Source organism: Zerene cesonia, chromosome 3 (assembly GCF_012273895.1).
Source record: "Zerene cesonia ecotype Mississippi chromosome 3, Zerene_cesonia_1.1, whole genome shotgun sequence".
NCBI lineage: Eukaryota > Metazoa > Arthropoda > Insecta > Lepidoptera > Pieridae > Zerene > Zerene cesonia.
The window spans coordinates 1,888,675-1,910,662 of NC_052104.1; the positions used below are offsets into that span (position 1 = coordinate 1,888,675).

A 21,988-nucleotide genomic window follows, 5' to 3' on the forward strand; every position below is an offset into this window, starting at 1 on the left:
GTTGTTGTTTACTATAATTTGTAATGTAGGCGTGGAATTTTAGGTATTCTTATGCTTATTACAGGATTCGCTTATGCTCTGAAAAACTGAAAATATGTATAATATGTGAATTTCATATATTTCAAATAAACAACCAAAAACATTGGATATGCGTATTACATCGAATATCATTTTATGTCCTTATAATTTTATAACTTTTCCACAACATTTATCCTCTATTTAGGAAACTTTTCCTGTTACCTCATCGCTTCACATTTTGGCGACTAAATGGGAACATATGAATACATTTTATGTATCCGTGAAAAGGTTTAACATGATTCCTTGAAAGCTTTCAGCCTGGCTTGCTTTACAAGGGGAATCTTAAGCGTAGAAACTCTTTTCCCTTTATGATACCCACTACATTGGGAGTAATGCCGTCCTTTGTTAACCGAAGTTCATGAAACAGGTATTTTTTATTAACAGTTATAGACAATTATGTAAACTGCTTGATATACACATTTTTCGCTATTAGGTGTTGGTTTTTAAACAATTTATTTGCAAATTCACACTGCCAACTAATTAATTACAAAGCAAAACTTGGCGCAAGTAAATTTATGCGTTTAGTGTGTTGTAATCGAGTCTATCTATTTTTCTTGATTTCGACTGTGGTATTTATCAGTCTATACCACTTCACACATCACATACATATCCATCGGTGAAAGAATTTTTAAAATTGGTCTAGTATTTCTGACATTAGCGTATAGAATTGTATTGTTCAAAGTATAGTTAGTGTAAATCGAATCGGAAGATTCCATAAAATTAACGTATGTTCTATTATTATTGGAAAAGATATACTTATTTTTAAGTGGCATTGCATTCATTCCACTGCACTAGCCATAATGTCAAGTCACTGCTAGATTCCCATTGGAATTGGAATGGGATTCCCTTTCATATGAAGACATTTCAAATGTAGCTGTTGAACGCAAAGATTTTGTCCCGATAAGTTTCATTTAAAGCAGCAACGGCAGAATTACGTTATCTTTCAACAAAACACCTGGTAATACGTCTGACGTATTGTTTAATATATCTACGTTACTGTCAATAACCATTAAATGAAAAACAAAATCTTATTCAAGAAAATTATATTTCTGGGTAGAATAAATAGTTATATGATTGTTATGGTACCTTCGAGGTACTGTGTTAAAAGTAATAGTGATGACATCTTTTGCTGTCAAACCCCTTTAGAACGCTTTACTGCTTTTGTGCATTTATTATTTTATAAATTACAACTATGGCAAAATTACAATTTAGTGTGATTATTTTACTGTCCCTTTACGTATATTCAAACCAAGAAGGCTGGGATGATTGGAAACCTGACGATATTGCTAATCTAAGTAAGGCTTAATTGAATTTCTTCAGACGAGGCCCCAATATTTATAAATGTATAGTTAGCTAAGGCATCGATTGCAATTGATTTGTATCTATAAAGCAATAGGAAGGAATTAAATTTTTCATGAGAAATCATTGCGTTCACGTTTTCCATGGTATCAATGAATGCTTACAATTTAATCTCATCAATATATCCTCGGGCAATAAATGTTTCAAACATTTACTAGTTAGAACAGTTTCAAAGACTCTCACAGCCAAATCACAACATTTTTGTCTAAATATCACAGAAATTTGTCGGCAAAATTGTAGTCTTTAAATATACGTACATTATTTTTCTATATTGCGATAAATAAATATAAACATATTATATTATTTCGTAGATATGACATGCGACGAGACACAATGCGCTCCTGCGTGTGAAGGCACCGCTCCCCCTCCGTACTGTCCCTCCACAGTCACAACATGTAATACGGGATGCGTGTGCATGCTCCTTTGTAAGGAACCCAAGATCGTGTGTTTTGAAGCAAAGGATTGTTTGAAGAAACGCTGGTATTTGAAACGAAAGAATCTGGGAGCGTAATTGTGTGGAGTGAACGAATTATATTTGGGAGAATTTGGCGGCACCTGTTTTATTTATCTTTAGTTTTCCAGAAGTAGATTGCGTAACATTTATAATCGATGTTTCCAAAACGAAGGAGGGCTGCGTCTTCCAAGTCGAAAGAACTTGTAGAACTCTAGAAAGAAGACTATGACTTCGAAACTATTCGACTGTAATTTTTTTTAGTTATGTAATTGATAATTCCGTTGGTTTTCAACCATATGTGTGATCATTTCTGTGTTTGATAGTAAATTGTTGTTATTTGGTCCCATTTTATAATCTGGAGTTGTAACTCTCCCTTCTCGTTACCCGTAAGTAGAAAAGAATTATAAAGATGAAATTATTTCATTCAATACTAGCATTCGAATTGTAAACATATTTTATCCTGATTTCCTTGTGGGATACGGGGCACGACAAATGTGTTAAATTCATCGATTTTCTTTTAAAAGTAAAAAGTTAATTAGTATTTTGTACCTATGCAAATGGAGGAAGGTTGGCCACATTTAATATATATTCTCATATCTTTCTCCTTTTGATTTAAATTATCTTTTGATTATCTAATTTTTCCCATCGTAATAATATATATCCTGTATCTTTGTTTTTCTCTTCCCGGAAAAAAACCATATACTTTAATATCTATAAAACCTGATTATCACGCGACTTTATTTATAATTCAACCAAGTTCAATAATTATGTGCGTCACAGCTTCCGAAAGTAGGTCGAGAGGCGTAACAAGCCATTCAAGCATTATTTATTATTTGAAGGCTTTTGAAGGGTTAGACGTGCTTGGTAAACTGGAAAATATTTACACCTGGTTTCGTGTATATCTCTGAAAGAGTACATTTGTAGTAGTAAAGGTGAATTACCTGATAGATTTAACAATGATCAGAGTTATTTCACGTATACTAAAAGAAAGCTGAAGTGTTTGTTACAAGTGCCTGTGATTGCAATTTTCTGAGATAACTCAGGAATATTTGACCAATTACATAAATTCTAGGCTATCACAACATACTATAAAAAAGTCGTTTTCTCTGTATGTCCCTATGTATGCTTATATCTTTAAAACTGCGCAGCGGATTTTGAAATACTTTTTGTGATATATATAAGTAGTATAAGTAAAGCAAAGCCGAGGCGGAACGCTATTAGTGGTGTTGTAATGAAGGCGAAAGTATCTTCAGTCCGTATTTGACAATTATGCAAAATTTTTTGCTGAAATAGATTCAAATAAGATATAACCCTGTGGTACATACGCCATACTACAATATGATGACCAACTAGATTTTGAATAATTATTTAAATTCGGCATATTTCCTGATCTCCTATTTTGAATGATGGTCTGCCTTGTTTTTCTAAATGAATCACTTCAAAAACATCGAACAAAATAACATACCATACTTGGGTATGCCCTTAAACAAATTGAACAATTTCTATTATTCCAGTATTCAAACATGAGTAAGAAACATTAGTTGAACGCTGCAACAATTGCCGACGAAATTAGCACAGTTGGCTCGTTTCGATCGCGCAGGGTCAACGACGTCCCCGACTTTTAACTTTAATGCCTTCTGAAACGTATAAATTTGAATTAACTGACTTTCATTGCCGAAAACCCAATAAAAGTCGATGAACACAATAGCAACACCGCGCGCTGCTCCTGTCGGCGGCCGTTTTAAATATTTATCGGAATTGCCGAGTCAAAGAAACTCCGATATTTTGGGGACAAAGTCTTCTATTCTCGGAAGTGACCTGAATATATTTTTTGGTACATTGTTATTGTGTTGAAGAAGTAGAATGAAATGTCGTGCAATGTCTATAATTGTTAAAGGATGTATTATAACTATTTATATTAAGAACAGTGGTGGCTCAGTGGTTAGAACTTGGGACTTAAATTTTTCAATTTATTTCAAAACATGTGACATCTGCAAACTCGCAATTAGCCAACGTGTTGGATTATAAGGTTATATGAAGGTTCATAGGAGAGTCGTGCAACAGCATTCGGAACATTGTCCGATATATACCAGTATAATATTTAATGATAAATTTTAAATACATATTTGATTTTTAAACGATCAACAGCAATAACAACAGGTTAAATAATAAAACAAATTGTAGCCCATATATGTTATCACTGCTGGGACACAGACCCCCTATGAGGGTTTAGGCCATAATCCACCACGCTGGCCAAGTGCGGGTTGGCAGATGTCACATGTCGTCGAATTTTATAATCTTAGACGTGCCGGTTTCCTCACGATGTTTTCCTTCACCGTTTCGAGCAGTGGTGATGTTATCCACATGTGCAGATAAATTGAAAAATCAATTTATTTCCTGCATGCTCGCCTGGTCTCGAACCCCGACTTTTTGACTTTAAAGTCCGAGGTCCTCACCACTGACCCACCACTACTTTTTTGACGAGATCATTCAAATCTCCAGAATATTTATCTTATTTTACAGATACCTCAACAATATTTTATGACTTAAATAACAAAGAAAAATAATACGGTAATAAATCCATACGACCGCCAAGAGTGATGGCGTTATATTTATTTTCCTAATCGGAATAGTTTCAACAGTCAAAACATATATTTTCTTGACATAATTTCATCTGTTAGCGACTTTATCTACGTCTCGACTTCAGGGCAATAATATTTTACTGCGACAATCAAGTTTAGATCCAATTTATATAAGTACTTATATGTACACGTGAGTGGATAACAATGTAGATTGTTGAGAACAACCAAGAAGCACATAGAATTAATCAATTTTATTCTGCGTGTCTTCTGCCCAAATGTCTTATAATCATTCATGATATTCATTTATATAAATTGCTCCGTATAACATCGATGTTAGTGTGTAGTGATTACAAAAACAGCTATACCGTTACGCAGATTGCCTTGAATAAATGACATTTACAACTAATTAATTGTACATCTATATGCTCGATATTAGACTTCCAATATTGACTGCAAAGAAAAAAAGCATTACATGGCATGAAAAAGAGCGTTAATAAAAGAAAAATTTAATACTATAAAGATGAATTGAAAAAAGTGAAATGAGACAATGTTTCATAAATACAATTCGAATTATTGTAATGATTGTATGATTCTAATACGTCTAATTTAGTTCATTTATATCTAATAAATAGAAAATGATTGAAAGGACAGAAAGAAAATAAGCTTCGGCTTATCGCGCTGGATCCCCGAGGATTCGGGCTTAGACACGTCGAACAAAACATGGCGGTATTAATAGTATATAAGTATTGTCGGTCTTTGGCTCAGTTTCTCTTTAAAAATTATATAACATATACCACGTTCCCCGTAACTTTTTAGGGTATAGCATTAATTTTAAATCTTTCCAGAATCTTCCTCCGTCGGAAATTATAATAATGAGAGCTAAAATAGTAAAATTTTAAACAGTATAATACAAAAGAAGGAAATATAACATTTAATATCTTTGGTAGTAAAAGGCCAATTTCGAAATCTATTAATATTAAAATAAATAGAATGAATACTTCGACCCCATTAAATTGAAGACTTGAGTGGCGAGAAAGAATCGCTCAAAGCAAAATCAAGAGTAAAATATTCGCTAAAAGCAAAATTTGCATTAAAAGGAAAATGCATATTTAATTTTCATTAAGAAAACTAATGGTTAGTAATTTTTAAAAAGGGTTGAGTTTCACTAACTCCAAGCATCGTCTATCTTCTAATTAGCCAGATAGATTTGAACAAAGGAAATTATACTTTTGAATATTTCTAAATTTCTTTTTATAAAGGAATCCTTGCTTATGCTTCTTAATTTTAATGATTGCATGTGAGAAACATTTGGGTCAATCTTTCCTCTGTATCTGCATAATACGTCGTTAATTTTACAGTTAGTGTTTATTTTTTGTAAAATTAGTAATAAATTAATAATGCCCCTAATTTTATTTTTACTCAATTTTTATAAAAAAAAAGAAAAACTATGTAAAAATGAAGCCATAAATTTTATTATTACACAGTTTTTATAAATGAATAAAAACTGTATACATTTATAATTTACGCGAATTTTAATGCAAAAAGGGCAGTGTGATATACCCAACACATACCGCAATAAGAATGGATCTTATACTAATTTTGAATTACCATGAAAACTGACCATTCCAACTCTGAAGTATAGTAGTATAAAACTACACATCACACCCAATTAAGACACATATTTTATTCTAAACGTTCCCTCACTTTAGAGGTGTCGAAAACGTGGCAATATTAACGTCACAAAAGATCAAGGAAGGACTGAAACTGCATTTAAATTCTTAGCTGTTTATTGACGATCTTTCAAGACTGAGTAAATATTGGCGGCCGAGTTAATAGCATTTCATAGAACGTGTCTTGAAATAAGCTTTTGATAAATTTATTTTTTTGTACATATAGTATTTACATAAACACGTCTATTTACATTAGGAACTTTTCGTAAAAATTAATTGATAAATTTGGAAGAAGTAATTTATTTTACAACATAAGAAACTGTTTTGGACTCTTTGATTACATTCAGCAAATATTAGGATAAATGTAATTTGTAGTTTGTATGTTTGAAAAGCAAAAGATCTTGTTGAATACATTTATAGTTCAGAATATAAATAATTATAGTAATAAACACTTAATAATAAAAAACAAGTACAAAAATATTTTCATAAGATAGTAATAGTACAATGAAAAATCTAAAAAATTACTTTGGTAAAGAGATCCCTTATTTGCGATTATTTAAATATTTTGACTAATAATCTTTATTATTTAGATATATATCTATTAAAAGTGTTAGAAATATTTTACACATAACCAAAATTTGTTCATTTAAACATCATTGAATTATGAAGTGACGTCCATATAAAATCTTACAAAATATTAGATCATGTTGACCTATAACTTATTCCAACGGTTTCGAGTGAATTGTCACAATTTCTCTTGACAAATCTTTATTTTTTATAATCTGTCCCCATGAACATCGATTATAAAACAGACTGTCATATAAAGATAAAAATTATAGGTTAACTGTACACTTTTCTATACTTGGGCAGTATTTCTACATCAAGTAGGCGGTTCCGGAGGCTGCGGATCTTTTTCCTTATTGAGAGGACTGCTATCAGGCGCACCTTCCCCACTATACCCACTGTTAACCGCAATCGACGTCAATGGAACCTGTAGAAATTATTTCATTAACTAAGTAACTATGATATCATATTGTCTGTAATATTTAGTATCGATTCTTATCTTTGTTTAATTTATTTTTCTGATTATTTTTTGGATTTTAGGTAAGTACCATGTTGCAAGACTTTCAACAGTGATAAAGCTAATTTCACTCTCGTATTTTTGCTTTTATAGTATTAAGTTTTTATGTTATAGTCGACAGTTATTGCGCTGGTCATGGTGATCCACCTGATGGTAAGCGCTACCACCCTTCATGAACATCGTCAGAGGTCCTTCATCTATGCCAATGCATTGCCGACTTTAAAAAGTATAGGATAAATAATTGATGAGGGGAATAAAAGACTGGGAAAGGAAACAAATAGGATAGGGGGCCTCCTCAGAGTACAGATTTTTTTTTTATTTCAGATATTTCTTATTTCCCAATCTCAGTCTCAGTCCCCTGATATTTTTGAAAACTTTTGGTTATATCTTTATCTTTTATGCTGATATCTTTAAAATGACAGAAGGTTCAGTTTGTAGCATTTTTTTTTATTCTTTACGTACTTTTATTACGCGATATAATGAGAGAAGGAATATCAACTTTCTTCCTCCGAGACGTCAAAGCAAAAATCTTATTAATTTCCAAGAAATATTCACGTATCTTATTAGGTTTTAGAGACGCCCATTAGTAATTAAGTTCCCGCTGATAGGCATAATATTATTAACATGATGATCACGTGCGACGCTTGGAATTAATTAATGTGCTTTCACCTTGCTAGGGCGTCTCCAGGGCGTGGATGTGTAGATTTATTGCTTAACTGGTAATGGTCATTTGTTATATGGAACTTTTTTCTTGGGAAATTAAGACACATTTGAATGTGTGTAAAAAACTAAACTTAATTAAACTAAACGTTATGGATAATTATTTATGAAGAATTAGGATATAATAAATGGATGAAAATAATATATGTAGGAAATACTCTTCCAAGCGGTGATTAAATTCTAAAGGTCATTTAACGATTTGAAGCTAAATATATTGTGTATTGTTTAAATTGGTTTTAACACAATGTCCTAAAAGAAAACGATTCTTATTAAAGTTGGTCAGTTAGTTTATTCGTTTAGCTAATACAAAATAGCATTACTACCTATTTATAACGTCTAAATAACTCTCCGTTTAAATGTATTATATGGATAGAGTTTTACAAAATCTTGGTCCATATTTGTCAGACTTCCAATATCATCTTAATATTATCATAAGCTGCAACAGAGGAAAACATAACGTTACGTACCATAGACACTGCTGTACAGGTCTGTCCATCATTTTGTCGGGGCGGGGACAGCGCCGCGTCAAACCTCAAATCTAGGTGCACCATGTAGACTACTGTAGCTAATGTAGTTATGGAGAAGGTCAGTTGAGCTACAGCTACACCTATACATGTTCTTGTACCGCACCTGTACAGAATTGTTATTAAAAGTTGTTTTCTCCATTGAGAAAAGAGAATTTGAAGAGAAATAAGGAACATAAAGACAGCGTATCTGATTTCCGAAGTTCACCCCAGCTTTTGAAAATGTCAATAGATCCTTATCTTCCTATAGAATTGCGGTTGTGCATGAAAGTTAGTAAAGGCGTATTTTCATATTGGAATAAATGAATGTATCGTAGTTTTAGATTTCTAAAATATATTTGTCAATTCTATTTTCAAACATGAATATTTAAAATAACAAAGCAAATCACTTTCTCATGCATCTATTCTGAATTTTGTATACGAATAAAAATTGCAAACGGATATAAAAGAAGTATTTGAAATGTTCTATAAAAGGAAATTGAAAACCACACTCAATAGCGCGGACAACTGTTTCAATAACCGGCTGAGGATTTTTTAGGATTTATTTGGAAACATTGATTTTTGGAGAACGTTTCGTCCGCAACTAGCTAAGTATTGGTAACCAGCTGCAATTAAAATCTCAATCTAAGTTTGGGACTGTTATTTTATATAGTTAGCACAGTGTATACTTATTACTGTTGTTATATATAGATTCTGTGATTTAACATTTTAAGATAAGGGGATGATATGTCAGGAGACTGCTTCATTATGATCAATGGCTAATAATTATCCAGACTTCTAATTAAAGTTAACATCTGCTAATAAGGCTGTAAATATGGAATCTGTTTGTTTAGTTCCTTGTTAAAAAATTTGGTCAACTTACCCAAGATTCATGAGCGATCGTACACAAAACGTGAACATGGCTACATGAGCTCCTGTAGCAGCTATCCATAATATAGTCAAGGGAACTGCTGCGCACGGTGAAGGGCCCAGAACTCTCCAAGGTGATCCCCAGGATCTTGAGGTTTGAGTGCGAGCAGAGACCCAACCTCCGAAACCTCGGCTGTAGTACACCGATAGTGCTGTGGAATTAAGAGCTTTTGGAATCCCGAGTCTCTGACGCTCACGCGTTTTATGCTATAGGTGTATTCCAAAAAAGTTCTTAAGGTGCTTATAAGGTAGTTCGGCACGAATTGGGACACCTCGCACCGGGGATGTACCACACCCCCACAGAAGACCGACGTTAAATAAAATACTGCTGTGTTTCGTTGGGTGAGTGGGATAGCCGGAGGCCCATTTTATTTTCTGTTCCCCTTCCCAGTCCTTTCCTTTATGCCTCTCGTCAATCCTTTCTTAATCCCTTCCCAATTTAAAGTCAGCAATACATTTGTAGAGGCATAACGTCTGCAATTAACCTTATGCCTCTCCAAATGTTCATGGGCGGTGGTAGCGCTTACCATCAGGCGACTCTCCAGCTCCATTGCCGACGATAACATAAAACCATAAAACAAGGAAGTTTTAGTTGAGTGAGTAAATAAATGTTCGACTTTGAAAAGAATTTAAATACATAATGCACATCAGGAAAGTAACAAAATATCATTGTTAGTTTTATATTTAATAGGTTGAAGTTTAAAATTTTAATTAAATGGCCCTACCATTTAATTAAATTTTTGTCATTTAATACAAATCAGTTCAATGTGGTTATAAAAGAGCTTGTCATTTTAAAAAAAATTGAAGGTTTTTTCGAATTTTGATGAGTTTTCAACTCAAACTCTTTAAAAAAGATGTAAAATTTTAATACATTTCAATAAATAACGGCATTGAGTAGTCTACCTTATTTCTTTAGACTAAAGATATCATTTATAAGTTGAAAAGCATAAAGTTTAATGGACAGAAGTTATGATCCAGATATTTTCGCTTTTACTAGGAAACCTACTTATGAGAACTATTCCAAAACTATTTTACGACACTTCGGTCCAGACATACACCAGTAGCTATAGAAGTGGGTAATATTTCCGTTGCTTTAGAATAAATTCTATTTTATACTTTTAGCAAGTCTATTTTATTGCAGTTTTTAAACAGTTTCCCGCTTGAATTTAAAATATAAAGTAAATTATAATGTTCCGAAAATATTGGACAAAATCATTTTGCCTTTAAGTTTTATAATAATGAAGTTATCTAAGTTTTAAAAATGGTAAAATTTTTACTGACAACTAAGTACCGGGCGGAGCCGGGGTGGACTGCGAATATATCATATATAAAAAAAATCGTATATTACCAGCAGCAAGCACCGTAATTGCCCCAGCAGGAACACCAAGCCCCAGGACTGGTCTTTGTTTCTCTTCCAACCAGCCCACAGCACCCACAACTAGGCCTCCTATACCGCATACAATCTGTATAGAAAGACACAAGTCTTAGGAATAGATGAAATTGTAGATTGTCGAGTAAATAGTGGAGGATGTATTGGCATTTTAAGGTCTATGCTATCAATGGATGAAAATCTTAACGGTAAAGATCAAATTATAATTATAATAAATACTCCAGGTAGATTATCTACCGTGTTTTGTTGTGGGGTAAAAGCAGTATGGTCGTAATTACTATTTTTTGCACCCCTGTGCTAGCTTTAGATTTCATTTATGCTGGAATCGATAGGGCTGCCTACTTTCAGAACATTGATATTCTTACCGTCACGGTACATAATATAATAAATACTATTTTATATGTACACAATAACACTGACTTACACACCAAAATACGTGTTTTTGTATAACACCAGAAGCAATAATCAAATTTAATTACCAATTTTCCGGTTTTGTAAATTAAGAAATTTACTCTTTCAAAATTACCTATGGGTATATGTAAGAAAAGTATACATAAGTGTACATAAAACCTAAATTCAAAATATATTAGTTCAGAGAGCTAACTATAGCATTATTAATGTAATATGGAAGATAAAAATCCAACGAATGTTGTCGCTTAAAAACCTGGACAGTTCTATGGATTCATTATTATGATACATACGGAACAGTTAAAATGTAACGTTGATCTGATTTTAAAAGAGCAACTACAGTTTTTTGTCGGCTTTTCTCATTTAAAATAGCTTTCCAAACCGATGGTAGATTTTAAATTATATTTTTGACAATTCAAAAGCGCGTCTGAAGGAAGTCTAGTTGAATGAATAATGTTTGAGTTTAGGGCGAAATAGGTGCGCAGCAGAATCTTATCAAGAGCAAATATCTGTTTCAATGAAGATTGTTCTTTTCGGACAAGTATGTGATCAGGCGTCTGTGTGTTCTAATTGTATATAAATAAGGCAACAAGACAGACAACCTTAAGAAACTTTTTAGCCAATTACGTAAAGATTGACATTGGTAATAAGAACATATCCGTTAATTAATATCCCCTTCAATTAAATTTTTGGCATACCAAATAGTAAACCATAGAAAGATGAAATAAGATGAGATGAGAAAAGCTACCAACAGGTCTAATACGTTCTAATCAACGCAAAATATTTATCCAGATAACATGAAGTTTTTGAAAGGCAAGAGTTGTAAAATTTTATCATATTTATACGAGCCCCGTCAAATTTATATTATTAATATTTCATCGTCATCTACATAAACCTATATGAATAATAAATAAAGCTCTTAAGCTTTTTGTTGGCAGGCATTCAAATGTTTGTGTGAAATATATTGGCAGAAAAACGAAATGTTTCGTCTGCTTAAGGATTGACTATAAAATATTATATTTTTTTAATATATTTTGTTTTATGAATTGAAATTCCTTTATATCTTGCCCCATTGTTGTTAAAGTTGTGTTTATGGTAAGTGCGTATGGTAAAATATTTCACAGATGCAATAAAATATTTTACCATGTTGGATTGTAAATAGCTGAATTAAATGTTATAAGTCTACTCTTCAATTTGTTTATTAGTACAATACATAGGGTAATTATCTTAATGACAGGTCTATTGCCCTAAAGTTAATATAAGTCGTCTTAAAATGAAATAGAAAGAAAAAACACAAATTAAATTTAATACACTACAGGTTAATTCACTAAAGGCAGCCATCATGAAGACAAATCTTCTTAATGAGAGCACCTAAATGTTTTGTATTTTTGTACAAATAATGACTAATTGGATTACATTCGGATTAAATTTGCTACATCTCTTTTCGATTCCATTTAATGAATTTATGAAAGAAAATTACAATGATTGAAGTAGGTACAGAGCACTTATTAATTTAAATATGATTGTGGAGTTCTTATATCAATCAAAGTAATAATAGAAACTGATGATTGTTGTGTTTCTTTTCATTTTATTTCATAACTTTTTTGTTGGTTACTAACTAATAGAGTCATTAAGTCCCTCAGCCCACTAAAAGGTCATCAAAAAATGTTATGTATTTATTTACACTTATCTTTATACTCTATTTTTGGCAGCCTGTAAGAGATCACTGTTGAGCGATAAGGTCGCTTATGTACTATATACTATATGTACCTTATGTACTATATTAATCACTATATTGTATATTTTCATTATATTTGATTTAAATAAATAAATGTGTTGTACCCACCTGTAATACCCGCACTCGCAGTGCAATAGCGAATGGATACAGCTCCCCAGCTATACCCTGGTCCTCCCCTCTGGAGAGGCCGCTCACCGCACTGCAGACCGACTGCTTCCTCGACCACATAGCTGGTTTTGCTAGTACTGATTAAACGTATTTATTTTATTATTGCTAAGATTGCAATTTCGTTGCTAGAAGACTACTTTTAGTTATTCGAACATTTTTCGTTTTCGTGTTGAAAGTGAATTCAAATGTTAGGTTCCTTATTTCATTACGGAACTATTTATTATGGTATTTGATAGATTTTTAGTATAGACAGTTCTACGAGAACCTATGTATTTTCAATATTGAACACAAGAAAAGAAATTATTTGAAAGAAATAATGAAAACATAATGCATTTACGCACCAAATATTGTTTGAAAAAATGACAAATATGTGCACCACACAGAAAATGTAATTACTCGAATCGTTTACAGTGTTGAAAGCTTATAATAAATATGTATATAATTGTAACAAACAGATAGTTAAATTTAACACATGATTTACAAGAAGACCTAAGAGCTTTAAATTCCTAGCTAAATTCTTCTCCAACACTTTTACAGAATACCAAGAATGCTTTGCAAGTTTCCGAGAAGTTATATTAACTCGAACATGATGTTATGAATGTTGTCCTTATTGCATTCCTTTATTTCTTGAAATGGTTGCGTTATTAAGAATACTTTGTTAATATTCCTCTAGAAAATATAGTAAATACTTAAGTTATATGATTTGTTACCACTTGTGATACTCATAATTCATGATTTTAGTAAAAGTGAAGTCCCGTGTCCCCTAGTGGGGTATGGGGCAGAAGATATACATCTGTTTCACTGATCGATTTTCTTTAAGGACAAGTAGGTGATCAGCCTTCTGTGTCCTGCCAGACCGAGACTTTTTTTTTTGTGCGTCCCCACCGGGAATCGAACCCAGGACCCCTCGGTTCTAAGCTCACGCGTTAACCACTGTACCAAGGAGGCGGTCATGATTTTAGTAATGTCCGAATATTCGACCAACACACTTATTAAAGAGAATAAATAGCATGTATCTGGTAGAACAGTATAGCAGATATCATGTAGTTCAAACAGTAGTCTTAAATAAATCTTATAATATATAGGAACATAGGTAATAAGTTTTTTAAGTCCCAAGATATCGTTTAATTGTTCCATTGATTATCAAAGCTTACAGTGTCTTGCGATTTGTTAAATTAGCATAAATTTTTATGTTAAATCGTTTATTAAGTTTTTAATGCCTTGCCGACAAATAGTTTGCTAGTAATTGTTATCTATAAGATTGAGGGCATAGATGAGGTTGAGCTTTTCGATATGTATGGGATACTGGTCATTGGGACAGTTATCACTGTTATTCTGAGATAGATACCGGTTATTGAGTTTCAAATGGAATGCAAACATTTGTGTTAAAATGACGTGCAAATGCAATGTGAATAAAATATTACTGGACTACTTTTTCACATTATAATTAACTGATGATTGATGTTTGTGTATATTTCTTGGAATGAATTTACGCATTTTACCGATTTTGACTACATAAGTTATTATCTATATATTATATTTATAATATTTGTTGCAAAACCTATTCGCGCCAAATGCACTTACTAAAATTAATTCATTTCTTCGTTAAAGTTGACCATATCATTTCGCTATCTTACAACAAAACCTGGGCTTAAAATTTCAAACATTTATTTGTTACGTGAAATATATTCTAACAAACATACACTTATATATCTATAATAATTTTTATGACGATTATTTTTTTTATGTTACAATCGGCAATGGAGCTGGTGGGACGCCTTATGGTACCGCCCACGAACATTTGGAGAGGTATAAGGTCCATTGCAGACCTTACGCCTCTACAAATGGATTGCCGACTTTTTGGAAGGGGCTTAACAAAGGATTGGCGATAGGAATAAAGGAAAGGACTGGGAAGGGTAAGGAAAAGGATATGGGCCTCCGGCTCCCACACTCACCGAACGAAACACAGCAGAATGCTATTTCACGCCGGTCTTCTGTGGGGGTGTGGTACTTCCCCGGTGCGAGTTGGCCCAATTCGTGCCGAAGCGTGCTCGACTGCCACATACCGCAAAATTAAATAATAAAGGAATTATCTATACATTTATATTTTTTACATTTAGATTCTTATAAATCACGATAAATACGATTTAATATTTTGAATGTAGGTAGTACCTAGATTAAATCATTACGTCAACGAAAAATTTGTATAACAAAAGCACGATATTTCTTATCTCAAATGAGTCTGATAACGGTTAGCTCTCATCGATATTCCACTCGAGTTTACGAAGCTCCGACCATATTTTGTCGAACAAATAAAATCAATATATATTCTATGGACGTGTTTGTTGTACTGAATGGAATCAACGTTAGGTGCTAAAGAATTGCATAAAGTTCGAATGTTGAGTAGGTTTAAATGTGGTGTTTGAGAGAAATATATAACGTACAATTTAAGTATGTTTAAACATAAAATATCGATTACTTCCATCAGTTAAACATATTTCCATCCTTTTAAATATCTGGAGGAGGCCCTTTCCTTACCTTTATTCCTCTAATCAATTCTTTCCTAATCCCTTTCCAATTTGAATTCGGAAATCCATTTGGAGAGGCGTAAGGTCTGCAAACAACGTTACGCCTCCCAAATGTTCATAGGCGGTGGTAGCGCTTACCACGAGGCGACCCACCAGCTCCATTGCCGATGGTGAAATAAAAAAAAATCTGGCTTGGCGCGGTCAAAGAAAATTTACAGTTGTCATATGCTGAGTGCGTGAGTAAAAAGTAGACTATATCATTTTCTAGCCTCAAAACTGTCTCCAGACACAAAAATTATAGTATAGAATAACTCCTCGGTGACGTGTAAGAAACATAAATAATGTTAAAAAAAGCTATTCCGCCCTCAAATTGTCCCAATTGGAACAAATTTAAATGGTTGCATAGGAGGTACCAGATTTCAAATAATAAAAGTCGGTCATCATCAAATTCGGTGCACCCTGTTGAAAGTTCTAAGGTAACGAACTCAACAAACAGATACAGCCGAATTGATAACCATTTTTTGAAGTCCGTTGACAATTACACTTTCGCATTTATAATATTTGTAACGATTATATATCATTCCAATTAAGTAGATGCTTATTACAAGTTTTATAGCATAATATTCAAAGACCGTTAACGTGTCTTAATTAAATTGTAACGAAATTACTCATTTATTACTCAGCGAAAAAATTAATGATATAGCCTAACTTATAAGTGCTTGGGTTGTATGAGATTAAGGTATAAAAGCTTAGTCTGGTTTACATAGGTCTTGTTATCATTCCATACAAGCTTTATACACAATCACCACAAAATATTATATATATATTTCGTTTAAAAACTAAATAATGTCTAATAGACTAAATAATGAAAGGTTCGAATAACATTAGACACGTGCCTTCCCTCGCGTTCATTACAATTTTGTTATTTTATACGTCCTTTTTGAAGCTCTGCTGTCTATCTCTATGCTAAGATTGTTCATAGTTGGCTCAGCTGTTTTATGAAGAAACGAGACTTGGGAAGAAATATTTGAAGAGATAAAAATATAACTCTTAAAAACACTATTTACTCTTTTATGTTTAGATATTTATGGAAAATATTAAGCTGATTTTATTTATTTAGAGATATTATCTTTTATAAATATGTAAATTGGATATTGATTGATTCAAATTTACTGGTTTTTTTTTTCTGAGCAATCAATAATAAATATACTTATTTTTCATTTCAAGGACATCACTACAAGCAGAATCAAAATAGATGAATACTACAATAATGTATGATAATTATATAAATAATAATATAGACTTTATTGACAATGAATCTGGAAAATTGCTTTCTATATTATGTATAAAAAATAAACGTGATAATAGAAACTCACTGTAAATATGTTACTGTGACCCAATCTTTTGTGAGCTGAGCTCTCACAACTCTTTATTAAAATGTTTGTCATTAGATAAATTACAGCCACGTGCCAACCCTACAATTACAAAGAACAAGTTCATGTTATTTTAAAATGAAACGCAATGTATGCAACTTTATATAAACTTATTCTATTCCTAAAAAGAGTTATTTTACCTATTTACATACTTGTAAATAGGTAAAATAACTCTTATCATATCTACTGATATGGAGTAAAACCGGCACAAAAGCTGAACAGTTCGTCAAAGATGAACGTGTGAAAAGGTTTATTTATGAAGTGATTTTTATAAATAAACGTTGTAGTTAAGAGAACAACAATCAGAATATGGTATCGCAGCCCTACAAGTTAAAAATTTTCCTTTCACAAACAGGGTGTAATTGCCATATTAAACAATATTTATCCTTAGTCATATTACAAATGCGATGTGTTTGTTTCTTTGTCTTTCTTGTCGTTACTGTCATTTTCATGGGAATTTCCTTTTAGCGTGCGGGCAAAGCCGCGGGCGAAAGTAAAGCATTTTACTCTTGACTAATAATAAGTGTGTAATGTATATGTGTTTTTCAAATATTTCTTAGAGACGGATTGAGATATAAATCGTAAATGGTGGATGAATGGTATAATATGGTGAGCACCTCGTTAGCTGAAGGGTGCAAACCATACTCAAAATGCAATAATTTAAATGTCAAATTATTAAATATGCTAAGCTACTGCATTATGGTTAAATTGAAATGTGAAAATAAATAACAGAGTTGAATATTTTCTCATTACTTCTTCAGTGCATTATGTTTTTAAAGGAAAATAGATTACCTGAAAGCATGATGCATTAGGGTTTTAATATTAATAAGATCGGTTTATTACATCAAATGTAGACAAAGGGCAGGAAATATGTTATAATAATACAAGTTGAGGCTAAAATGTTGTTACCTTATTTATTTTTAAATATACAATTCTTTCCATCGAAAGCTCAAAAAAACATATATTCAAAACTAACTTTCTAAATATGCACGAGCTAACATTTTATTCTACAATAATTAATTATTTCCATATAAATATTCTGCCCGTAACAGCTCATTATGTGATAATTAATATTACTAGATATGATAACTAATTAATTTGTACTACGATATCTTGCCTTTTATTTTATCAGAGAAATAAAATTAAATCCTCCTTTAAACTTTTCGTTTATTCAATTTTCATTTTACTATTGTAATTTAAACAAAATCACATGAAACTAAGATCGATATTATTTTATGTAGGTGTCGTCAGTAGATCTGAGAATAAAGGTTAACTATTTATATATCCTAAAACAATAACAGTGGTTAGTCTCTAAGATCTACATATATATGTCTAAGAAACTCGTATTAATTACAACTCATTTAACTCAGAAACTTTTTTGAATGAGTCTCTGTTTCGAATATAACTGTAGCTTAAAAAAACGAATAACTTAATAAAACTACTAGTTAGTAGTAATTATTAGATAACCTACCTGAGTGGAGCGGCGATATATGTCTTTGGCAGGCAATACAAAAGAACTTCAAAGCTTCTTTAAATGATCTTTGTATACCTCCACTACAAAGAGTCAGTCAGTCGTAACGTGGCATCTCGCTCTAGCTTAAATTTAATTTTTCACAATGAACAGACCACATTTTCAATTAAATATTCCATTGATTGTGTTTCAGGTAATTGCAGTCAGTGCTTAAACTATTATATAACTATAACTGTGTATTATTTGAATGTTATTCTTAGGCGTACATAAATATTTCGATACACAGCTATGGAAGCAAAATAGTTGTGTATGCATATTTAAAATTTATTACGACAAGACTTTGAGAGATGTTTTAATTTACCGTCCGTTCTCAAGGATAATGGTTGAAATAATGTATAAAAGTCATTAATCTGTCTGCTTTGTTCAATTTATGTTTCGGGATGATTTTATCGTGGATTCCACTTAGGTATATCTATTCCAATTATATTTATGAATATTATATAGTATTTTTTTTTTTCAATCAGGCGTTAAATGATTTATTTTCTGTTGGTTTAGCTCAGTATCTTATCCTTTCCAGTCCTATGTTCCCCTAATCCTTTCTTTAACTTTCAAAGTCAGACAAGAAAATTGTCTTAAAGCATGCATATTAAAAATCTTTGATTGTCTTATCAGTTTAGTTTACATGTATTACAAAATTACAAGCGCATACAATTAGATCTTTTGACAAGTTTAACAAGGGAAGTCACACTATTATCGTATCGTTTTTCTATATCATGTATTGATCTTAATTAATACCTGAGGGAATATAAAAGAAAAAGTTGAAAGCAGCCTACAGTAAACGTGTTAGTTGGTTTCTTTCATCTTTTTCCACTTCACAGAATGCATTCACTTCACTAAAGCATATTTTTGCAGCATAATATCGGTTAGATTTCACTCGGTCGCTTGAACTACTTGATAGAGAATAAAATAAAGTTCTTTTGTCTATACCCAATAAACGATATTAATTATGTTTTCTTTAGTGCTTATTTAAATCATATTGAAATAGTAGCAATAAACCTCTTTTAATTTTTATTCTTTTGAGAACTGATTAATTCATTTTAATTGGAATTGTTATTCCATAAAACAGGAACCTTATATTTAAACATAAACTTAATATTACTATTAAATTGACAAATCAATTTTATTATAGGAATGAATATATGGATTGACGTTTCTTTTTAACAGACTTTTAAAAATAATATATTCATGTATCATAAATTTTTGCTAGATGACTCGATTTTGATAATTCTTTTTCTATTTAAAAGCTGGTGCCTCCCGCTTCGCCCGTGGTACATATATAGCCTATAGCCTTCCTCAATAAATGGGATATTTAACACAGAAATTTTTCAAATCGGACTAGTAGTTCTTGAGATTAGTGCGTTCAAACAAACAAAGAAACTCTTCAGCTATAATAGTAGTATAGATTCACTATATAATTTGTTTATGTAGCAAAGTATAGCTACCCTTAAGCTAGACTCTTAAAAAATACTAGAATGAGGTAATCGTGCTCTAAAAGACCTTTTGGAAATACTTCCGTTTATTAGAACCATAAGCTGCATTCGAACTGCAAGCATCGACATCATAAGAAACACATTTTACGTCTTAAATATTGCGTATTAGTTTATCGTAGCGGTATAATAATCGAGATGTGGAGAAAGCTGCGGTTTAATTTTAGTTTCAGTATAAACAAGCTAATTAATATGATAGTATAAGGATGGAGTTGTTGTTGGAAAGGAAACGTATCTTTGCTTTGATTTTAGTAAATTCAAAAGATTATTTTAGCGCGTAACGAAGGAAAATTTGAGATATTTTTTAATTATTTCTGCGTATTCCAGATTGTTATGTTTGCTGTAATTAACGATAAACATTGAAACGTATAATTTATGAGGTTTCATTTGGGAGCTCTCTGTGATTCAGTGTTTGCTACTAAAATAAATGATTCGGTATTTTTCTTAAATCACAAATCATTATATGAATACACTTAAAATTAAATATTACGAGACAGTTTAATTAATTTGCGGAAAATGGAGATAATTCCTTATTTCATCGGCAAAATACGAAATATTTTTATAAATATAGACAAACTTAGCCTATCAGGTTGCAAATGTAACTACAAACTTGTAATTAAAGTTTGATTGGGCCTCACGTGACAAACGTCGAACAACATTAGATGTAAAAGTCGGAAATAAAATACTGATAACTTCCTCACCGGGCATTGAGAGTTCAATCCAAAGGTTCACATCACACGAACATTAATATTTATCGTATAACAATATATTTCACTTATTTCTTATCGTAAATGTAAATAACGAAAAGTTATTCGGGAATGTAATACGTGCGTTCTATTCCGCATCTCTTTTCATACTGAAATTCAGTCGACATAAGATTTAGGAATGTTTTGTAATGAAGGATAGCAGTGAGCTTTTGTACTTATACTAGTCGAAATTGATAGCTTACTGCCTTAATACAACCCATTGTTTGAATGGTATTGGATTCTGGGGGCTATTTTTGTAATTATTTTGATAATACATGGGTACGCCTTTAAGGACCTCGGAATTGTAAGAACAATTCGTCACAGTCTATTCATATATCCATTAATAAAAGAAGGTACAGAATCTCGATTATCTTATAATTTATTTTGTTATCGGATGTTATATGAGTCATATTCGAGATGCTACGAAAATTCAATTCTTTTAAATTTTGTTATAAATAATGTACATTCAAATTGATCCCAACACACCATTCAAACTTAATTAAATAATCAGTTAAATGATGATGATATTCCTTATGGTGTATGTGCTCACGGCCAGACACCCTACAAATAATAAAAAGCTGTAAGTTTATCTGTGTATGACCACTTGATAGCTAAGAGCAATCCCAATGATACTACGAAACTTTAATATACTTTAACATCCTTTTTAAAAATGTTAAGACGCACGACAGAAATCGGATATGACTAAATAAAATTTGGCGCCAATTCACAGCCAAGTCCTTGTTGGCTTACATTTGCGTTTTCCTTAAGGATTCTAATCCCAATATGTTATCTTCCTAGTTTGCTGTTGACTCAGCTTTGGATATTTATTTAGGTTAGACAATTTAACAATATTATTACATATCAAGTAAACAGGAACTTATTTAGGAATTTATAGTTTCTGAGGTTTCTGTTAGAAAAACAGAATAAAGGTAGATAAAGTTGAGTTTGAAAATCTTCAGATTAATTTACATCTCAAATTCTTTGTGACCTTCTTCCGCGTGTCCTATTTTGCCCCCTAAAAAGTTGTTTACTGAGATAAACCAATTTACATAACAAACAAAGGTTTATTAGTTTAATTTATGCCAAGTTTGTAGTGTCATATTCTTGATTTGCGCCGATAAAAGCAAAAGCGTATCTATTTAAACTCTTTATAATATCATAAATATTTTTTTCTCCGTGGGT

The 21,988-nt window shown here is 31.9% G+C and overlaps 1 protein-coding gene across 1 annotated transcript; it reads right to left on the reverse strand.

The window, feature by feature from the left end:
• Positions 1–6,711: 6,711 nt before the first annotated feature.
• On the reverse strand, positions 6,712–20,897 carry LOC119838195. The gene is made up of 6 exons (XM_038364045.1): positions 20,762–20,897; positions 13,022–13,158; positions 10,726–10,840; positions 9,331–9,529; positions 8,412–8,574; positions 6,712–7,134 (listed from the first exon to the last, which is right to left on the reverse strand). The coding sequence occupies exons 1-6, from the start codon at positions 20,766–20,768 to the stop codon at positions 7,024–7,026; spliced, it is 732 nt and encodes a 243-aa protein (XP_038219973.1). The 5' UTR covers positions 20,769–20,897; the 3' UTR covers positions 6,712–7,023.
• Positions 20,898–21,988: the final 1,091 nt, after the last annotated feature.

Coding starts and splice junctions, on each gene's coding strand:
- LOC119838195 (XM_038364045.1), bottom strand. Junction 9,530..10,725: donor AATTACGGTGCTTGCTGCTG/GTAATATACGAT, acceptor TTAATTCCACAG/CACTATCGGTGTACTACAGC. Junction 8,575..9,330: donor CGATCGCTCATGAATCTTGG/GTAAGTTGACCA, acceptor AATTCTGTACAG/GTGCGGTACAAGAACATGTA.